Genomic DNA, 17,935 nt, shown 5'->3' with positions numbered 1-17,935 from the left:
CAACATTTTAATGGATTTGTCAATCTCATTGTTTTAGCTGTAGCTTATGAGTGTAGACTCAATCTCACTAGGGTTGCTGGGAGGATCCTTTGTTACTTAGGTATCAATACTGAATAAAAGTGGAATTATGTGGCCTCACATTGACACCTAATTACTATTCACATTTAGTTGCAAGTCAGTTATGTGCAAAAATCCCTTTGTTTTTTCTAGGTTCTTCTCTGATCAACATGCCAAAATTATTTTGCAAGTTGTATGTTTTAGCAGAATTGTAGAGTAGAATGAACAGTTTTCTTACAAATACACTATGGAACCACTCTTGGATCTTTCCAAGAGTTTTAACCTTTTTCATGCTCACAACACTTCAGATCTGATAGAACATAATGAGAAGGTGTATAAAAGATATCCATAAAGAATTGTTTCTTAAATGTATAGTCCAGAATACCTAATAATACACTTTTTTGTGTATTGGCAGAATTTCAGGGGACTGTCAGTATGTTGTTTGCAAGGATTCATTAACTCCTGTATCATATGTACCATGACGTTGGGGTCACAGTGGTAATTGGGAAATAAAAATCTCATAACCAGTGTGTCTGTCTGAAGATACAGTCACTGAACAGTCAGTCTGGTGCTTGTCACAGGAGCTGAAGTGCAGGAAGGTTTTGCTCTAATTTCAATACCCCCCTCTCTAAATCAGAGGTTTGTAATTGTGCAGGCAAAACAGTCGGACTTAGATTTTTTGGGCCAATATAGCACATGTGCTTTGGAAAGGAAGGCTCATTCAATCCTTCCCTTTACTCATGGAAAGATTCCCTTTGCTCTCTTTATCTCATGGAAGTAATTTAGTCTACCCCTTTCCAAACTAAAATACCCATTGTTCCTTTTAATATCACCATAGTTCCTGCCACTAAAAACTTCTGGTAAAAGTAACTGAAAGCTTTAGAACATTATAGTTTTCTAACTCACCATTGAGGTAAATAAATGGATGTGTTTGCAGAAGAGAACTTGCCACAGAATCATGGAAAAGTTTGGGTTGCAAGGGGCTTTAAAGATCATCTCATTCCAACCCCCTGGTTTGGCTTAGGGAACCCTCCTCTGGAGTAGAAGGGTTTTCTTCTGCTGATTTATTTGGAATTCTCTGTCACTAGTGTCACACACACTGACAGTGTCTATAGTGTGTGTTTGACTGCAAGACAAAGGACATGATGACTCCCCTTGAATCAGTTCAGGGGACTGTGCCCTGTCCAGGCTGGCACTGTGTTCCCTCCCTGCTCCCTTGGACTCAGCTGGAACAAGAGCTAAGTCAGCCACACTGGTGGTAAAACAACACTAAGGCAACTCTTGGACTAATCCCTGTCAGTGGCTAGTGTTTGGTTTTGGTATGTTTCCCCCCCATTCTTTTATTGGTTTTGTCTCAGATATTCTGGAGGCAAATTGCAGAAGTTTTATTCCTGTTATTCCTATTTATTCCAATTGCACTGACCTTTTATTTCTTTTCCATGGGGATTTGGCTCAGAATTGTCACTCATGCCTTCAGCTTTTAATGACCTGCTTTTAATGGTCTTGCTCTATATCCATAAAAGTTTCTGTGGACAGGAGAATAGTTAGTGCAGGATCTTAAAGGAGTGCTCCTTTAAGTGACAAACTCTGAAGCTGTGCTGAAATCCAGTGTTAACACTCTTCTTTTCTCACTTGTTTGCAGGATTCTTCAGTTATCTCCCACCTCATGGGACTGCTCAGTAGGTCTCAATACACACAAGAATACATATGTCAGATCTTCTCCCACTGCTGCAAAGTAAGAAAGACAATTCATATTCTCTGTGCAACTTGTGTCTCTGGCCTGTAAGAGCTGTTTGTGTGCTGCCTTTTGTAACAGGAATTTTGAGCCAGTAATGACTGAACTGGTACTGCTCTGCATTTGCTGCAGATTTATTGGGGTCAGTATATGCTGTTCTGCAGTACTAGAAAATATGTAAATATGAGGGTTTTACAGGCTTTGACTGCTAAACAAAACCAACAGTATGGGCAAGTATCAGTCTTTACCTTTAGCACTATAAATCTTGGAACACTTCTAGTTTTCCTCTGAAAGTCTCAGGATAGTGTGAGCACCTCTGCAGAGGTTGTGCAGCTGTTTTCACCTGTTTCAAACAGGGACTGTTCTCCAAGAGGTGCTGTTGGTTGAGAGGAAAAGAAATGCTATTCTCAGCTGAGCTCTATTACAGGTTCATCCAGATACATGTTCATTCCTGCTATGTAATGCAATTCTGTTGATATGAGAAAACTGATGTAAAACCAGCAGCAACCCCACCCCAACATAGTTTTGTCTTTCCCTTCCCCCACTCCAAGTTTCCACACAGCACTGGTTTTTATTGTTGCTGTTTTTTGGGAGTTACTGTACCAGTGAGTTATACAATAACTGTATCAAAATAATTCAGGGCAGGACATGAGCTTTTTACAGCATCTTTCTGTTTTAGTAACAGTTTAAAATAAAACTAAAAGATCACAGATTTTGTGCTAACAGATAAGAAAGTTCCTAAGTTTATGGATTTGTAAGTATTTACCTTGAAAAGTATCTTTCTACCACATATTATCACATACAAATAGTCCTCTGCAACTGTGAATTATTCCTTTGTTAAGTATCTATGTTCTTCTGCCTTGACTGTTATTTATGTACACTCATCCCATTGCATTTCTTCTGCTGAGTGAAGCTGAGGACTGAAAACTGTTCCTTTAGTGGGATATAAAGATAAAACTCAGCTGCTAATATATCGGGAACTGTTTAAAGAAAACATATAGACAAAATCCTACACTGGACCATGGAAGTTCACATATATACCTAACAGTGGAAAAAAAGTTGGTATTTTTAGGAACAGAAATGTACCAGGGAGGCACCTCCTGTTTAAGTGGCTCTTGAAAGTCTCCTTAACAGGCTGAGGAGCTCAAACAGGTAAAAAATCAGGCCATGTTGACCTACAAGAAAAATAACCCAAGAGGAATTACAGGATGGTGGAAGAGTCAGTTTATACAATCAGGGGTTGGCTCTGGGAATATAAACCCTGTTGGCTGGGAGAAAACACAAAACATTACTGTCACCTTTTTCCAAAGGAGTTATTTTCTTGCAGCTCCAGCAATTCCTGGGGGCTTGCATATCTGAAATGTTTACAGCACAAATGTACAGTCACTTCACAAGTGAGGAAGGTCTTCTGAACTCACCATTCTGTTTTCAGTGCCTCCTCCACACCTGAAATTTCTCTCAAATTTTACAGTGCATGTCTGGAAAAAATCAGGTTTTTAGAAAGAAGTTGTTGGCTGTGTCAACAGAGAGAAACTAGGCTGCACAAGGAAGAACAGGGTGATGGGTATGAGTGTTAGGAAATGGTTGCATTTGCAGAATAAACAGCTGCATAACAAAGAAAAATATTTGAGGTTAAGTAAAGAGATCATCACAAATGTAAAATTGATCAAGAACTCATTGTCTTGCCCAGGCAAATGCAGTTGTTCAGCAAAAATCCAAATTGTCCCCTTCCTTCTATTTTGTTTAGTTTTTGGTGTTTCAGATTTATAATGTCAATTATTGTATTTTCAGACAGAAGAAAATACATCTAACACAATGAAGACAAATTTGCAGGGGATTTTCTCCCTTCAGTGAATAGACAAAGTACACTCTTACAATTAAAAAATAAAAATAAAAATAAAAATAAATATATATATTGAAAGTTTCACTATTCCCTGCATTTTAAATGAAGACTCCATCTTTCTCCTAAAGGCTCTGAGTGAGAGAACCTTTCTTACTTTTTCTCTGAAGCAATAAGTTACTATAAATAAATCTTTGTATTTAGGTAAGGCTTAGCATATGTTCTAAGAGGCATTGATGCTTTTATTGCTCTTTTTCCTCATCTCAGTATATGTATTAATTTAACTAATAGTGACTTACTGCAGCTCCTGTCCTTCTTGTCCCTGCACTGTTCTCAGCTCACATCTGGTGTAGCCATTTCTTTCTCTGCCCTTCCAGCATCTTTTGTTGGCTTCTCAGGTTTCTGCCTTGCCTTCTCCCATTTCTCTGGAAAAGCTCAGACCAGTTCTTTAGAGCTAGGAAATCCATCATTTGGGTTCTTAGCATATTGCAGCTGGTTTCTGGTTTGGCTGCTCTCTTTTGTTGCTTCTCCCTGCACCTTTAGAGGTAAAATTAATGGCATAGGAGCATTGTCCCTGGAGAAGAGCCATCCTGAGCAAGGGAAAGTGTTGATTTACAGGGGAGCAGATGCAGTTCTTAACATACAGAGCCAGGATTCTATCAACATCGAAACAAATAAGTAAACCAAAATCAGGCTAATGTACCTGGGATGTAAAAGTGCAAGTCAAAAATTTTTAAGAGTCTCTCTATCTCACTTAATTTGTTTTCAGAGCAAGTGGTGTGAGCAGATAGAATTTACTGTTTTAATGGTCAGACTAGAGAGGTAAGGTATACATTTGGAAACACATGTTGTATTAATAATTTAACAAAATACTTCTGGAACTTACATTTGGAAGTGATGATGTCTCTGCATAAGTAATAATTTCACTGCCAGTTGAAAATCAGTCACGTGTCTGGGAAGGGTCCAGGATAAAGCCTGTAGTCCAGGCAGCTTCCCCCAGGCCTTCTTCTCTTGGGTGACCTTGTGCTGCTGCTGGATCCCTGCCCCAAGGGACAAAGGCACTTAGGTACCTGCTTGTCATTATGGAATGAATTGTTATGTGGTGCTACCCTAATGTTTCCTTAAAAATTGGCATTTTATGATAGAAAATTGTGCAAGAAGTGATGTCTATTCCTGAAATCTGTCAGTCATTCATATTTGGAGAACAAGATCACTGTCAGAGGAGTGGAACTCTGTGACTGCACCCAAGGTGGAACAAAACCAGGCAGCCTTGCTGTTAAACTGGGGCCTGAACTGCTAGGCAATGCTTTATCATATTCTCAATTTTTCACCTTTATATTTGCAGCTGTCTCTCTTTATGTATTAATACTTACCTAGTTGTGCTGTTGGTGTGTGCAAACACAGCATGTACAGATTAAATATTCCCAGTTGTGCAACTCGGATACACCCAGGTGTCATCTCTGTACAGGCATCTGTCCTGCTTGTACAGAATCTGCCACCTCCATCCCATGGAGGAATCACTAATACTTGGGAATTACTAAATCTAGGGCAGTATGATTTCTTTTACTTTAAACTCACTCATTTTTTTTTCACATATTTCAATATCTGTTCTTCAGCTTCAACACTGGCATAGCTGCGGCTTTAACTCATTGCCTCAGCCACTTCTGTGTGCCAATGTAAGTGGTTTTCCTCCTTCAACCATGCTGTTTTAATTGCATTTTTTGGTAGAAAGCTCTTGGTGGCAGTAGCAGCTGAAGCATCTCTTAAAGCACCAGATATGTTATATCTGAAAGTAATTTTATGCTTTTTTCTTAGAGGTAAGAGAGAACTCTAAAAATCTTCTTTTGACTGCAAGAGGAATCTGATTTCAGCTGTATCTCAGATTTGAGGATAATGTGTCACTGATGTCTATCAGGGTATAAGAGGTGCCATAAATTCAGCTGGGTTTGAGCAAGAGATTAAGGAGTGAAGAGACTTTCTTGCAGATTAGTCAAGGAAATGCATGGAGGGATGATAAATGCTATGGCATCTTGTGAGCTGAATTTAAATGTACATAGGCTGTGCTTCATGCAGAGATGACCAGAACTATGAACCTACTTTTAAAGAGAAGTTTGCAGGTCAGAGATCAGCTTTGGCAAGAGACTGCTAGGGGCTGCAGGTATTGAGATTTCATGTTGTTTTTTCAACCTCATCAAGCCTTGTCACGCTACAGAGGTTTGGAGGTCTTTCTCCTGCAAAATTTAGTATTTGTGTTTAATTACAAAGGCTGCTTTGGAAAAAATACTGACATATCAGCCATTGCCAGCTTAGATCTTGAAGTCAATAAATAGATGATGGCTGGCTGGATTTATGGCCAAATATGCTTGAAACTTAAATAATAAAAAATTGGAGGAAAGTGTGAATCTCCTCTCAAAGCACTGTCATTCTGTCTGGAACCAGTTTTAGAAGATATCCCTTCCCTTCCGCAGTTTGCATTATTGAAAATGCTTAATATTAACAGTGAGGAAGACATTTATGACTGGTGATCTTTTCCTGATTTTCTCTATAAATCACATAACTTTCAGTTGTTTCCAGTAGGAAGAGTAGAAACAGAAGTTCTCTATCCATGTTTCTTCATTTGTGAGAACTAATGCCATTGCCTATTGAAGGAGAGAGTGGAAATGATTACCAGAAAAGGACTAATGCTATAAAAATGAGTTGAAGTTGTTTATGTAAAAAAAAAAAAAAAAAAGTTATGCCAGCTGATTATAAAGTAAATGTTAGGAATATCTTAAATATTTAACAGTGAATTGCAGATAGTGGAAACCTCTTAGATGTTGTTTTAAAAACCCTATGTTATGTTTCCTTTGAAGGGTCCAGATCACCAGACAATCCTGTTTAACTATGGAGCTGTTCAGAACATCGCACATCTGTTGGTCTCCACCTCCAACAAAGTAAGACATTACAACTACTTGATGTTTAACATGTGTTTATGAAAGGAATTCAGATGGAGATTACAAAACCCATGTCTGTGCCTGTGAACCAAAGCTGTAACCAGGTAGGATGTATATTTGTAGAATAACAGTTGCTTTTGCTTGTCATATTTTATCAAAACCAGAGCTATTGTACTGTAAAGTTAAAGTAGCAATAATGAGAACAGGGCTGCCTAGCGTTGCTCCAAAGAGGAACAGGCACTTGGCAAGTGGTCTAATTTGTTGAACAATAAATGAGAATAAGAAGTTAAGCTGAAGAGGAGCAAATGTGGTCTGTCCTAAAAAGGAGGTCATACCTGTAAAAAGTAGGTGGTTGTGGAATGTGTGGAGGCCCCCAGCTTGTTGTGCTCCCTGAATTCCTGAGTCTCAGCTTCCTTCTCTGTTATGTGTTGGAAGTCCATCCTAGACCATCTGAAAGCACCCCCTCAGAGACAAGCATCACACTCTGCCTGTAATTTGGTGGCCAGAAGGATCAGCTCCTTCTCAGTCCTTGTGAAGACACAAACACAGTTTAAATATGTGCAGCTGTAGAAGGGCAAGTCAAAGACTAATACCTGAACTATTCTAGGTTCTGTGATATGGGAAGATGATAATGGTTGATCTTCCCTGTGTCAAAAAAGAAGTTATAAAGATTTCAGAAACTAGGCAGCCATGAAACATTGATTAAATCAAAACTTTGGACTGAAAAAGGAGGAATCAAGGTGAAGAAACTTGTCCATCCTTTTCATCCAGATGGTACCTGAGGCTGTGTAATGGCAGTAAAACCTGTGGTGTGTATTTGTTTTAAGATGGTTTGGAATCACTTCCAAACTGATGGAGGTTGGATGGTTCCCTTTAGACGTTTTATTAAGCCCACCTTTAAAGGATTCTGCAATAAAAATCTCAAGGGTACTTATTTCTGATTCTCTAAAGTAATTATGAGTCCTGAAAAGTAAAAGTACTATTTTGTCGTATGCTTCTATTCTTCTGGGTTTTTTTTACACTTCTGTGAAGCATTATCGATAAGACCAGTATTTCCTGTTTAGTTCCCAAGTTTCAGCCTTGCTGGTTTTCTTCACAGAGTTTACAACATTCCCTACAGAAGGACAGTTCCAACAGGGAGATGACAAAAGTCAGGGTGTGAGTTAGATGTTTCCATCTGCCTTTTAATCTTCATCTCCATTTCTTGTTGATTATACAGCATTGTTTTCTGCAAGTCTATCCAGCAGTATAGACTAGTTTTGCTTTGAAGTCAGTGTTGGTATTTCACATTATTATGTTTTTACACAGGTCCGAATGCAGGCATTGAAATGCTTCTCAGTTCTAGCCTTTGAAAACCCCCAGGTATCCATGACTCTGGTCAATGGTGAGTGCAGTGCTGCTGCTGCTGCTGGTTTGACACTCACTTTTTGCCTGGCTGAATGAGAATGACTTGGAGCTCTCTCTCTTTGCAGTGTCTGTTGATGGAGAATTGTTACCACAGATTTTTGTGAAGATGTTACAAAGGGACAAGCCCATTGAAATGCAGCTCACGTCAGCCAAATGGTAATTGTCTTCAGGAACTGAGGAAATTTTAGGGAGTTTAATCCTTACTGTTCAACTGCTCCCTTCTTCCTTCTTCCAAAGTAACATGGGATGTAAAATCTTGGGAGTAATTAGAGATACTGTTTGCATTATCTAAATCCTTGAACAAGTAGCTCTCACCCCATTTTATAATGTAACTTTCACTCTTTGCTGGACATAAACAGGGAAAAGTATTACTGGGCAGCAGTTTAGTGAGGAATGTGTTCAGCCATATGAGTTTTCACATGTGTCTTGGATTTTTATAAGTTTTGCTTTGGGCAGGCAAAGCACAGTCCTGAACTATCATCTTTGGTGGCTGTGCTGTGCTGGAGGCTACACCAAGATAATGGGAGAGCAGAGTTAGTCCCTCTACCCAACTGTTTTAAATAAAATAGATTATTCTTCAGGCTTCATGTGCTCATGCAGCAGAATTAATATTATTAATTAATTTTGTACTTCAGCTTTCCCTGCTGGTGTGGGCACATTTATATGTTCATATTCATAATGACTTCCTACAAGACGTGACCCAGTTCCATAATAGCAGCACCCTGGTTATGCTCACTCTGTAAGCTGAGATTGACACCCTTTAGGACCCTTTTCATTTTCTTATGTTGATAGCAATGAAATAAATCACTCCATGGTGTTAAAGAGATAAAATCACCCATTGCTATAAACTACTAAAATGAAGTTTAACTCAGGAGTTTGGTTGCTGATGCGTTGTTTGATTCTTTTAGTTTTTGATGGCTTTTTTTGACAAGGAGTAGTGAGTTCTGAGTTCACCAAACAATTTCACAGCCAATTGTGTCAGTACTCTTGATTCTGGATGAGGAGCAGTTGGGGTAGATAGGATCTGTGATTCTGTTCATGCTGCCAGGTTGTGATGCCCTAGCTCATTCATGAAAGCAGTTCCAGTGATGTCCCTGTGTAGGAGGGGGGCTCTTGATTAATCCCACTCCGTGTAGGAGGTATGTCTTGGGACCTCCCAGCCTCCCTTCCAACCACAATAGGCCCAATTTGGCCCAGTCTGGTTTTACTGGTTTTGTTAGGCAATTCTTAGTGAAAAAGGCAAGTTAAATTAGTTGCACTGTAGCAGTCTCAGTTCTGATTGATATATCTGTTTCTTTGAGAAGTAAGAAAATACATAGAGAATGACATACTTAAGAGTAATATTTTTTTACTAATCTTGCGATATAAAGCAGTTGACAAGTCATAAAGGCAGGCTGGACATTCCCAGGTCTACTGATGTTCATTGCTGGTCGAAGGAATGGGTACACAGCCCATCTTTTGCTGTTTGCAGTACTTTGGCTCAGCTTTCTTTGAAAAGATAAAAGAAAGCGATGTGGTGAAAAGCAGCAAAAGAAAATTGCAGACAAACCAATATCTTGAATTTCAGATTGAGTTTCTAACTAGTCCACAGGCACTCATCCTTCTGAGTCCTGGAGTTTGCAAACTCCAGGTTTTTCTTCTATCGGTCCATCCCCTACCTGATTGCCTCCAAGTCATACTCTCTCTTCCTTTTTCCTAAGCAAAGTAGTAGGTGAAATTGTCACAGATCATCTTTTTTTCTGCTTGTAAATTAGATTTCACTCCTACATTGCCAGCTTCAGTCAGTTAATCTGCAGTTCCTCTGATTTGTCATTATACTGCTTGGAATACAGATCTAGAAGATTTTTTTCCCTTTGAACCTTCTCTAAAATTTCTAAAGGAATCCAGACTGGCATACAAGACTACTTTAAGAAGTTCCCTTTATTTTCCCTCAACAATTGAAGTAGATTTGGAAGACTCAAGAAAATAAAAATTTCAATACTCTTGATTGAATTGAAGCAAAGAACCTTCCCTTAAGCAGCAGTGTTGGGACAGAGGGAAGAGCAGGATGCCCCTTGGGACAGTGCTCTTCAGCTACAAGTGGAGTAGTAACCTTTCCTGCTAAAATCACCAGCATTGCTTCCAGCTAGGCCAAGCCTTTGTTACCTGAAGTAAAAAATTACTTTCTTTCATTACTGAAATAGAGCTATTTTGCCTGGCAGATAGGGTCTCACTAGACTAAATGGCAGCTGCAGGATGGGTACTTTCCTTCTGATAGTGAAGGTGTGAAAATGAGTTTTCTGTTGTCAGCTGCAAGGCTTGGGCAGTAAAAGTTTAGCAGATGATCTCTGTGCTAACATTCAAGTCTTATCTCTTACTTTCTGAAAAATAATATATTAAGAGAGTTCTGATTGTGGGATTTTTAGCTGTGGATCATTTTTAATGAGGATCAGTGTTGTTGCCTCGAAGAGGTGGAAGAATTCACTCTGGGCCCTTGGAAGGAGCTCAGGGACGTGGTGAAACACACTGTGGTTATGTGAGCATATTGCTGCTCCTCAGCTGAGCAGTTCTGATTGACCCGGTGTACAACTTCAGCCTGCTCAACTGAAGGTCCAAACATGTTAGTTTTAAGTTACCTCTACTGAAATAGAGTTATGTTTATTAACCTCCACTGTGACATGATAAAAGTCAGTTCCAATGGTTAGTTCAGAAGAGACACTGGTGCACAGCAGTTCCCTTCCAGCTCCATTCCACTGCCTTGTGGCAGAGCAGGTAAAAACAAAACCACTTCAAAGTAAAACACTTTTTTTTGGTGTGTGAACTAGTTTGCATTTCTGGTAGTTTGGGGCGCTTTACAAGTACATTAACAAAGAATTAGGATTTTCCTGATGCTGTGTGCTGATGAGACCTTGTGCTTGTCATATCCACTGTGAGCTGTTGTCTAATAATGCTGACTTGGTGCAGTGTCAGAGCCTTGGCTGGGTTCATTGTTAGTGAGAATATGCTGGTTCCTGCAGAGTGTGAAACCCTGCTTGTGGCCAGGCAGCACAGCAATTCTACCTCTCCTGGGCTGGGGCAGAGCCTGGGTGTCTGTGCCTGAGCTGTCAGGCTGTGTTCCTGTGCTGATTCCCTCCTGGTGGCTGCACACCCCAGGGGCAGGTACTTACAGGAATGTCGGGGTGTGCTGCACCTTTATGTTACTGCAGGTTGTTCCTTTTGGGTTTTGGGCTCAGGGGGCTGGTGTGACCCTTAGGGGGGGCTGCTGTGTGTATTGATCAGTGCTCCAGCAAGGGGTCCTGCATTTCCAACTGCCTCAAAGTGCACCTGTAGGAGTTTGTGTGCCCAAGCCTAGTAAGCTCTGCTGTATTTCAGTCAAACACAGGGGAGGATGTTTCATTGGGTGTTCTGCAGCAGCTGAAGTGCATCAAAGCCATGGCAGGTGACTGTGTCTTGTGTTGTTGCAGCCTTACTTCCATGTGCAGAGCTGGAGCAATACGGACAGACGACCCCTGCATCGTTCTGAAGGTGAGCTATGTCCTGCTTCAACCACCTTGTAAATATAGATTAATTCTTTTTGTTCTAGCCACAGCAGCTCCTTAAACAGTACTCTGTTCAAAAGATTTTCTCATGTAGGTCTATCCTGGTTTTATTTTCTCATATAAAAGGTTGCACTAAATCCGCTAAAGATTGCAAAGCACCAAGTTCTCCTGACTTTTTTTTTTTTTCAATTAAAAAAAATAGTTCCCTGGTTTCCCTTTGTTTCCAAGTAATGATAGATAAAAACATCTATATGTTGGCTGAGACAAAGGCCTGCCCCTCCTGTCTTTTTGTGCAAGAAAATGCAATGTACAGTTCATTCTAGTGTGCATATTGGCATCTGTTCTGCACAGGCATCTGGTGCTGCACAGCTGAGGAAGCCAAGCTGCATCTTTCTCCCTGATCTCCTCCTTAGCTTTGTTCCAAATTGACACTCCAATCCTCTGCTCTCCTTTCTCCTTACAGCACCTGCAAACCGGGGACAACAATTCCATTCTCCCAGCCTGTGTCTCCTCAAACCTCTTTCTTGTTTGGAAATATTTTCCCTTCACAATCCCCCGTGTTGTGCTGCTCCCTGGTCAGGATGTGTTTGTTCCAGAGCTGTTCTGCCCTGGGACAGGGAGCAGGGCCTGCTGGCAGTGGCAGGTCAATGTTGGGAGCTGGACACTGCCCTGTGGAGCTGCCTGTGCTGGGTCATGTGAGCCCTGTGGAAAGCCACACTTGCTTTCAAACCTTTGCAAAGGGATTTGCTTGGGCCAGCCCACAGCAACAGCAGCATTTTTTTCCTCATGGAAGCTGCTTCAGCACAAATCCATGTTTGAGGCTGTGGAATTAAATGTGTACTTGAGAACAGACAAAAGAGTGAGGGGAGAAGGAAGGCACAGAACCTTTGCCTTGTTCAAACCACCCCAGTGATTCCTCCACCAGGAGCTCATACTTGCAAGTGTTCCTGTGGTTAATCCAGCCACAAATCCTCTGACCTCTGCTGAACTAAAGTGATGGGCCCTTTAGCATTTAGGATTTTTGATCCTTTGCTATCAACTTTCTGCATTTGGGGGCCAATCAGGGATGTGTGTTTTCCAAAATGGTTTTAAGATACTTTCATTGCTTAGTTTGAGTGGTGAGTTGGCCTGCAACATGGGGAAAAAATAAAATCCCTTGAGAAGGGCCGAGGAGGCTGATAAATAATGGATTTGATGGGAAGGGAAATGATGTCTCTGGAATCCTAATAATGAAACTATCCAGATTCCCCAGATACATCCCATACCATGGAAATTAGATATTCCATCTCTACAGTCCATTTCCAGACTTTTATCTGCTGGCCAGGTGTGCATTGTGGCTTTTCATCTGACACCCCTACACAGCGCCCTGCTCCTGTGTGTTAATTGCACTGTACTGACCTGTAGGTCCAATGAACAGTTAAAATGTGTATGTCAGAATTCTTGCTTGTGTTTAATTTTTAGCAGATGGAATTGCTTAGTGTTGAAAAACATGAGATCTGTGTTTCTTGGGTGCATGCAGGCAGTGACTTAACAGTGCCCAGCCCTTGAATTCCAAGAAATAGCTCATTTCAGGCCATTTGACCTTGGAAAGAATTAAGTAGTACATTGTCTTTGTGATTTACACATGGAATTCCACTTCTTTTCTTTCTCACTCCACATGAATGTAATTTTTTGAGAGCCTATGTACAATCTTCCCTGCCTCCTCAAGGCCAGGCATGCAGAATGGGATGCTTTGGCTTACTGGATTAGCTGTAAGATTCACAACCTCATTGATAATCTTTGAGGTGGCATCTAGGCTTTCTAAAATAGGTAGGCAAGTCCTAATTCCTGTGCAATGGAGTTAAGATATTTATCTGTTTAATCATTTGAGCAATCAATGGATCGGTGTTAATTCAGGTCCCCAAAACATAACTCTGAGCAACATTTCCTAGAGTTTTTCTGTTGAACTTCATGGTGTTGCATAAGCACAAACCTCAGTGTTATTCCTTGTCCATTTTCATATTTGGGAAGGCTTGAGAGAGCAGAGTCTCAACCCTTGGAGAATTGGCCTTTCCAGAGTTAAGTGCTTTTCATTGAACTTCAGGTAAAGAAAGACTTGAATAGTTTTTATGTTTCAGTAGAGAACATGTATCAAAACTGTTGTGTGTGGGTGTAACCAAGGTAGGGGAGATGTCAGGGAAGGCAGAATGGACCTGGATCCCAGGTTAGCTTCTTTTCTGGTTGATCAGGTATGCTGCTGAGGAGTATTCCTTTCTTGCCCTCTGCTCCAGGCAGCTAGTATGTGGGAAAGGAACCCAGAGTTTATTTCTGACTGCATTGTCCTTAGTTAATCCTGGATCACAGAAGGGCAGGAGGGGTCAAGTACTTCTTGAGGGCAGCTTGAGTACTTCTGGTTCTGGTTTTTAGTAAGCTTGTGAAAATACCAACTTTCTAGGGAATTTTTTTTTAAATTTCTTTTTAGTTTTGTCCAACTTTATCCATGGTCATTTCTAAACATTTTATCATTTTGGCTTTGTGAGAAGTTGTTTGAAAGTGGCTGATCGTACACTTAGCAATGCCTGAACAATTCCTCTGTGTGTGCAGTCTTTGAACCCAGTGAAATTTGTGTGTGTGAGTTCTTACCTAAAGAACAAGGCAGAGCATTGCTGTAGGACAGTTGTTTCATTTCTTCGGAGTTTCTTTATCAAGGTGACTGCTCTAGAAACTCCTTTTTTTAACCCTCTGCAGACTCTGCCGTGCTTGGTTCGGATGTGCAGTAAGGACAGGCTGCTGGAGGAGCGGGTGGAGGGGGCAGAGACTCTGGCCTACCTGATAGAGACGGATGTGGAGCTGCAGAGGACGGCCAGCATCACCGACCACCTCATCGTCATGCTCGCCGACTACTTCAAGTACCCCAGCTCCGTCAGCGCCATCGCCGACATCAAGAGGGTGCGTTCCCTGACCCGCCCTGAGCCTGCTCTCATGGCCCAAACCAAAACCAAATCAGGATGGGTTTTTAAAATTCTTTTTAAACCTAATGCCTGAGATCCTCAGCTGAAAGGTGACCAGAAGTCCAGCAGGACTTGATTCTTGATGTTTGTACTCTCCAAGTAGGAGTCACTGCTTTTTGGAGACTTCATTTTAACCACACAAAAGTGTGTATATCTGGTCTTCCCATCCTTTTAAGTTTAAAGATCTTGCCTTCAGGAACCAGGACATTTCAGCTTCATAAGAGATAATAGTCCATGTGAAGAGAGATTAGTTTTCAATTCTTAGGTCAGGTTTGTAGAAAATCTGAAGTTCAGAGATGGTTCTGTTGTGTTAAAGCACAAAAACACGTGGATGTCGTGCACCATTTCATATTATGAGTTATCTGCACTTGCAAGACTTTGGATAAACAGAGACCAGATGTACCTTGGAGTCTTACTGAGTCAGATTATTAGAAAGTACCCAAAAAAGTACAGAGAATTGCTTTATTTCTAAAACTGGCCCAAGAGACAGATTCATTTCCCTAACCCTTATAGAATGGGGTTAATTCTGCCTAGAGACCCTCTTGAATTCTCTGTAAAAATGCAAATGAAATATAAAAAAAATAAATAGTTATAGTATAAAAAAAGAGAGCAAAAAAAAGTGTAGCAGCTTATTGAATGTAATGGATGTTGGCTGTAGCGTCAAAAATATGATCAGCTTCCAAAAGTGAGTGGGGCAATTCTAAATATTATGACAGTGCTCTGAGTGTGCAGCAAGTCTGTAGAAGCAGCCAGCTGGAAATCCAGGGTGCTGGCTTTGGACAGAGTGCTTGGAATTGCACCCTGTAAGGTAAAACTACATGAGGAGTGAGTGAGGAATCTGTCAAATAGAGAACTTGTCTGCTTAAAATATTTATAACAATTATATAATACTTCTGCTCCAATATAGCTGCACTGGAGAGAATTCTCATAGAGCTTAATTTTTGACATTTCTTTTATTTCAGTGCTTTACTACCTTATACTGTCATTTTCCTGGCATTTTGTGTAGACTTTGAAGATTGCATTGTTTTGTAGAACACTTTGGTACAGAGTTTCGAGGGCAGTCAAAGTTACAGAATTATTCTCAGTGAAGAGATCATGAGGAGATCTGAGAAACCATATTTGTTGTTCCAAGCAGGGTCAACCTCAAACACCACTACTTTATGGTGCCTTTAGTGCTTCCATTAATTGTCATAAAATCACAGAATATCCTGAGCTGGAAGGAACCCCAAGGATCATCCAGTCCAGCCCCTGGCCTTGCAAAGACACCCCAAGAATCCCACCCTGTGCATCCCTGGGAGTGTTTTCCAAACCCTCCTGGAGCTCTGGCAGCCTTGGGTCTGGGACCATTCCCTGGGGAGTCTGGGCAGTGCTCCAGCACCCTCTGGGCAAAGAACCTTACCCTGATATTCAACCTCACCCTCCTTAGCATGGCCTGAGATTGAGACCAACTTGGGCTCCTGCTTTTACTTCAGTTCTCTTGATGAAATTTGCCTTGATTCTCCCAGTTTTTTCACTCCTTCTGGCTAGTTCCTGTAAGTTTCTGTTAGGAGGTAAGAATAGCTTTTACCTGAATATAGTCTTGATAGAGTCCTAATCTTATTATGGCCTCAAATTGAAGATGAAGTTGTCTTCTCTGTAACTCAGCAGAGAGTTACAGAGAACTTAACTCTGGTTATTGCATTTAGCTGGTAAGTGTGGACATGAGCTCAGGGAGCAGCACTTTGTGCCTCTGGCTGCCCCTGGGGTGGCAGACAAAGAGAGTGGGTAAGCAGCAGTTTAGAAGAAGTCAGGATATGACACTGCAGCTGCTTTGGTGGCTGAGCCTGGTGCCTGTGCTGTATTTCTCAGCTGGACCATGACCTGAAGCACGCCCACGAGCTGCGCCAGGCCGCCTTCAAGCTCTACGCGTCCCTGGGGGCCAATGACGAGGACATCCGCAAAAAGGTGAGCTGGGGAGGCTTGGGGTGAGTGCTCAGCCAAGGGGCAGCTGGAAGGCAGCAATTCCCACCCTCCCAGTGCTTTCCCCCATCATGATGTAAATAGGTCAAAGCGAGACCTCTCTTCTCCATTAATAAAAACTCTCAGGTTGTGTGGAATTGGAAAAAAAAATTAATGTCTTGCTATCAGAGTATAACACAAGTTTAGTTATGTAAGCATCTTCACAGTGATGAACTATACTTGCACAAGGAGTTGTCTTTCAACATTTTTGGTACTTGGCAACTCATAAGGAATGTTGTTGTGACATATAAGAAATTTCTGAAACTTGTGTTCTGAGAGAGATAATACACTTCTGTTCTTATTTATTCTATTATATAACAAATGTTTTAAAAAAATAAACCCTGGAAAGTCTGCTCATATATTGGGAAACAAGGTCAGAATTTGTTTCCTGGTTCTCAAGTGACCAAGGGGCCTTGCACTGTCATAACAAAGCAGTTGGTGATTCAAACATTACAGCAAAGAGATTGGTTGCTTGGAGCACTCAGTTAAAAATTAATATGTTGAAAGTGGAGGGAACTTAATAAATGAATGATTAAAAGGAGCTTTTTTAAAATTAATCATGGATTTGCAGTGTCATGTAGCAAGTACAGAAGACAGGAATGTTTTCTGAGTTTATTTGCTGGTTAAAGGGGAAAAGCAGAAGGAGGGGGGCAGGAAAACACAGAGTGGAAAGAAAACATCAGGAGGATTTATCAGTGGGGAGCCACTCAGGAGTTCCAGAATTCAACCCCATAAACTCCTCTTTTGTTGTTTTAGTTAATAGTGAGGATCCTTCTTTTACACAGCTTTTAATAAGCAGTAGGTGTGTACATGCCAAAGTTGATTTATTATGCAAAATCTGTCATTCATCTGGGTATTAACTCCCTTTTATACTGGCCTTAAGTGTTTGTGCTGGCCTTGTTTAAATATGGCAGATGACCCACTGGATATTTTCTATCCACACTGCTCTACAACCTGTCTCTGATCTGTAGTTTGTATATATTGCATGCACTCACACGTGCTCACTTTTGTTTTAATATGACATTAAGGGTAATTCATGTATATGTATGTGTGTATCTATGTACGTATGTATGTATATATATAGATAGATAGATATGTATATATAAAAATCACCTTCTTGTTCCTTGATGATTACAAGCCATAGTGAAACATAGAATGTAGATGTTTTTATTTCTGAATTGTTTGTAGATACACTAAACTTTCCACTTAATCTGGCAAGAGAGTGGCATGCTGGTTTTAGGTGCAGTTTTTATATGTAACATTCAAAGTGCTGTAGCTAAAACCCCAGCAAGCCATGGATGCTGTTGAGCTGTGCACTGACCTGAGTTCTTTGGCCCAGATCATTGAGACTGAGAACATGATGGACCGTATTGTTAACGGGCTGTCCGAGTCCAGCATCAAGGTGCGCTTGGCTGCAGTCAGGTGAGCCTGTCCTCCTCCATGCACAACCTCTGTCA

The 17,935-nt window shown here is 40.9% G+C and overlaps 1 protein-coding gene across 6 annotated transcripts in view; it reads left to right on the top strand.

Annotated features, from left to right (window-relative positions):
• The window catches only part of ARMC8 (armadillo repeat containing 8), a 59,054-nt gene that overhangs the window by 29,284 nt on the left and 11,835 nt on the right, over positions 1-17,935 (top strand). For 4 of the 6 annotated variants that reach the window (XM_056498502.1, XM_056498500.1, XM_056498503.1 and 1 more), the window contains 9 exons: positions 1,700-1,792; positions 5,249-5,308; positions 6,485-6,565; positions 7,874-7,949; positions 8,038-8,128; positions 11,416-11,476; positions 14,218-14,418; positions 16,329-16,424; positions 17,818-17,900. In XM_056498502.1, coding sequence (XP_056354477.1) covers positions 1,700-1,792; positions 5,249-5,308; positions 6,485-6,565; positions 7,874-7,949; positions 8,038-8,128; positions 11,416-11,476; positions 14,218-14,418; positions 16,329-16,424; positions 17,818-17,900 — 842 coding nt within the window. The remainder of the gene's footprint in view (positions 1-1,699; positions 1,793-5,248; positions 5,309-6,484; positions 6,566-7,873; positions 7,950-8,037; positions 8,129-11,415; positions 11,477-14,217; positions 14,419-16,328; positions 16,425-17,817; positions 17,901-17,935) is intronic. The other 2 variants (XM_056498507.1, XM_056498501.1) reach the window with 1 other exon arrangement.

The sequence above is a fragment of the Oenanthe melanoleuca genome, chromosome 9 (assembly GCF_029582105.1).
Source record: "Oenanthe melanoleuca isolate GR-GAL-2019-014 chromosome 9, OMel1.0, whole genome shotgun sequence".
In the NCBI taxonomy this organism is placed as follows: domain Eukaryota; kingdom Metazoa; phylum Chordata; class Aves; order Passeriformes; family Muscicapidae; genus Oenanthe; species Oenanthe melanoleuca.
The sequence above is the reverse complement of the archived record's forward strand: the minus strand, read 5'-3'. Positions and strand labels throughout refer to the sequence as shown.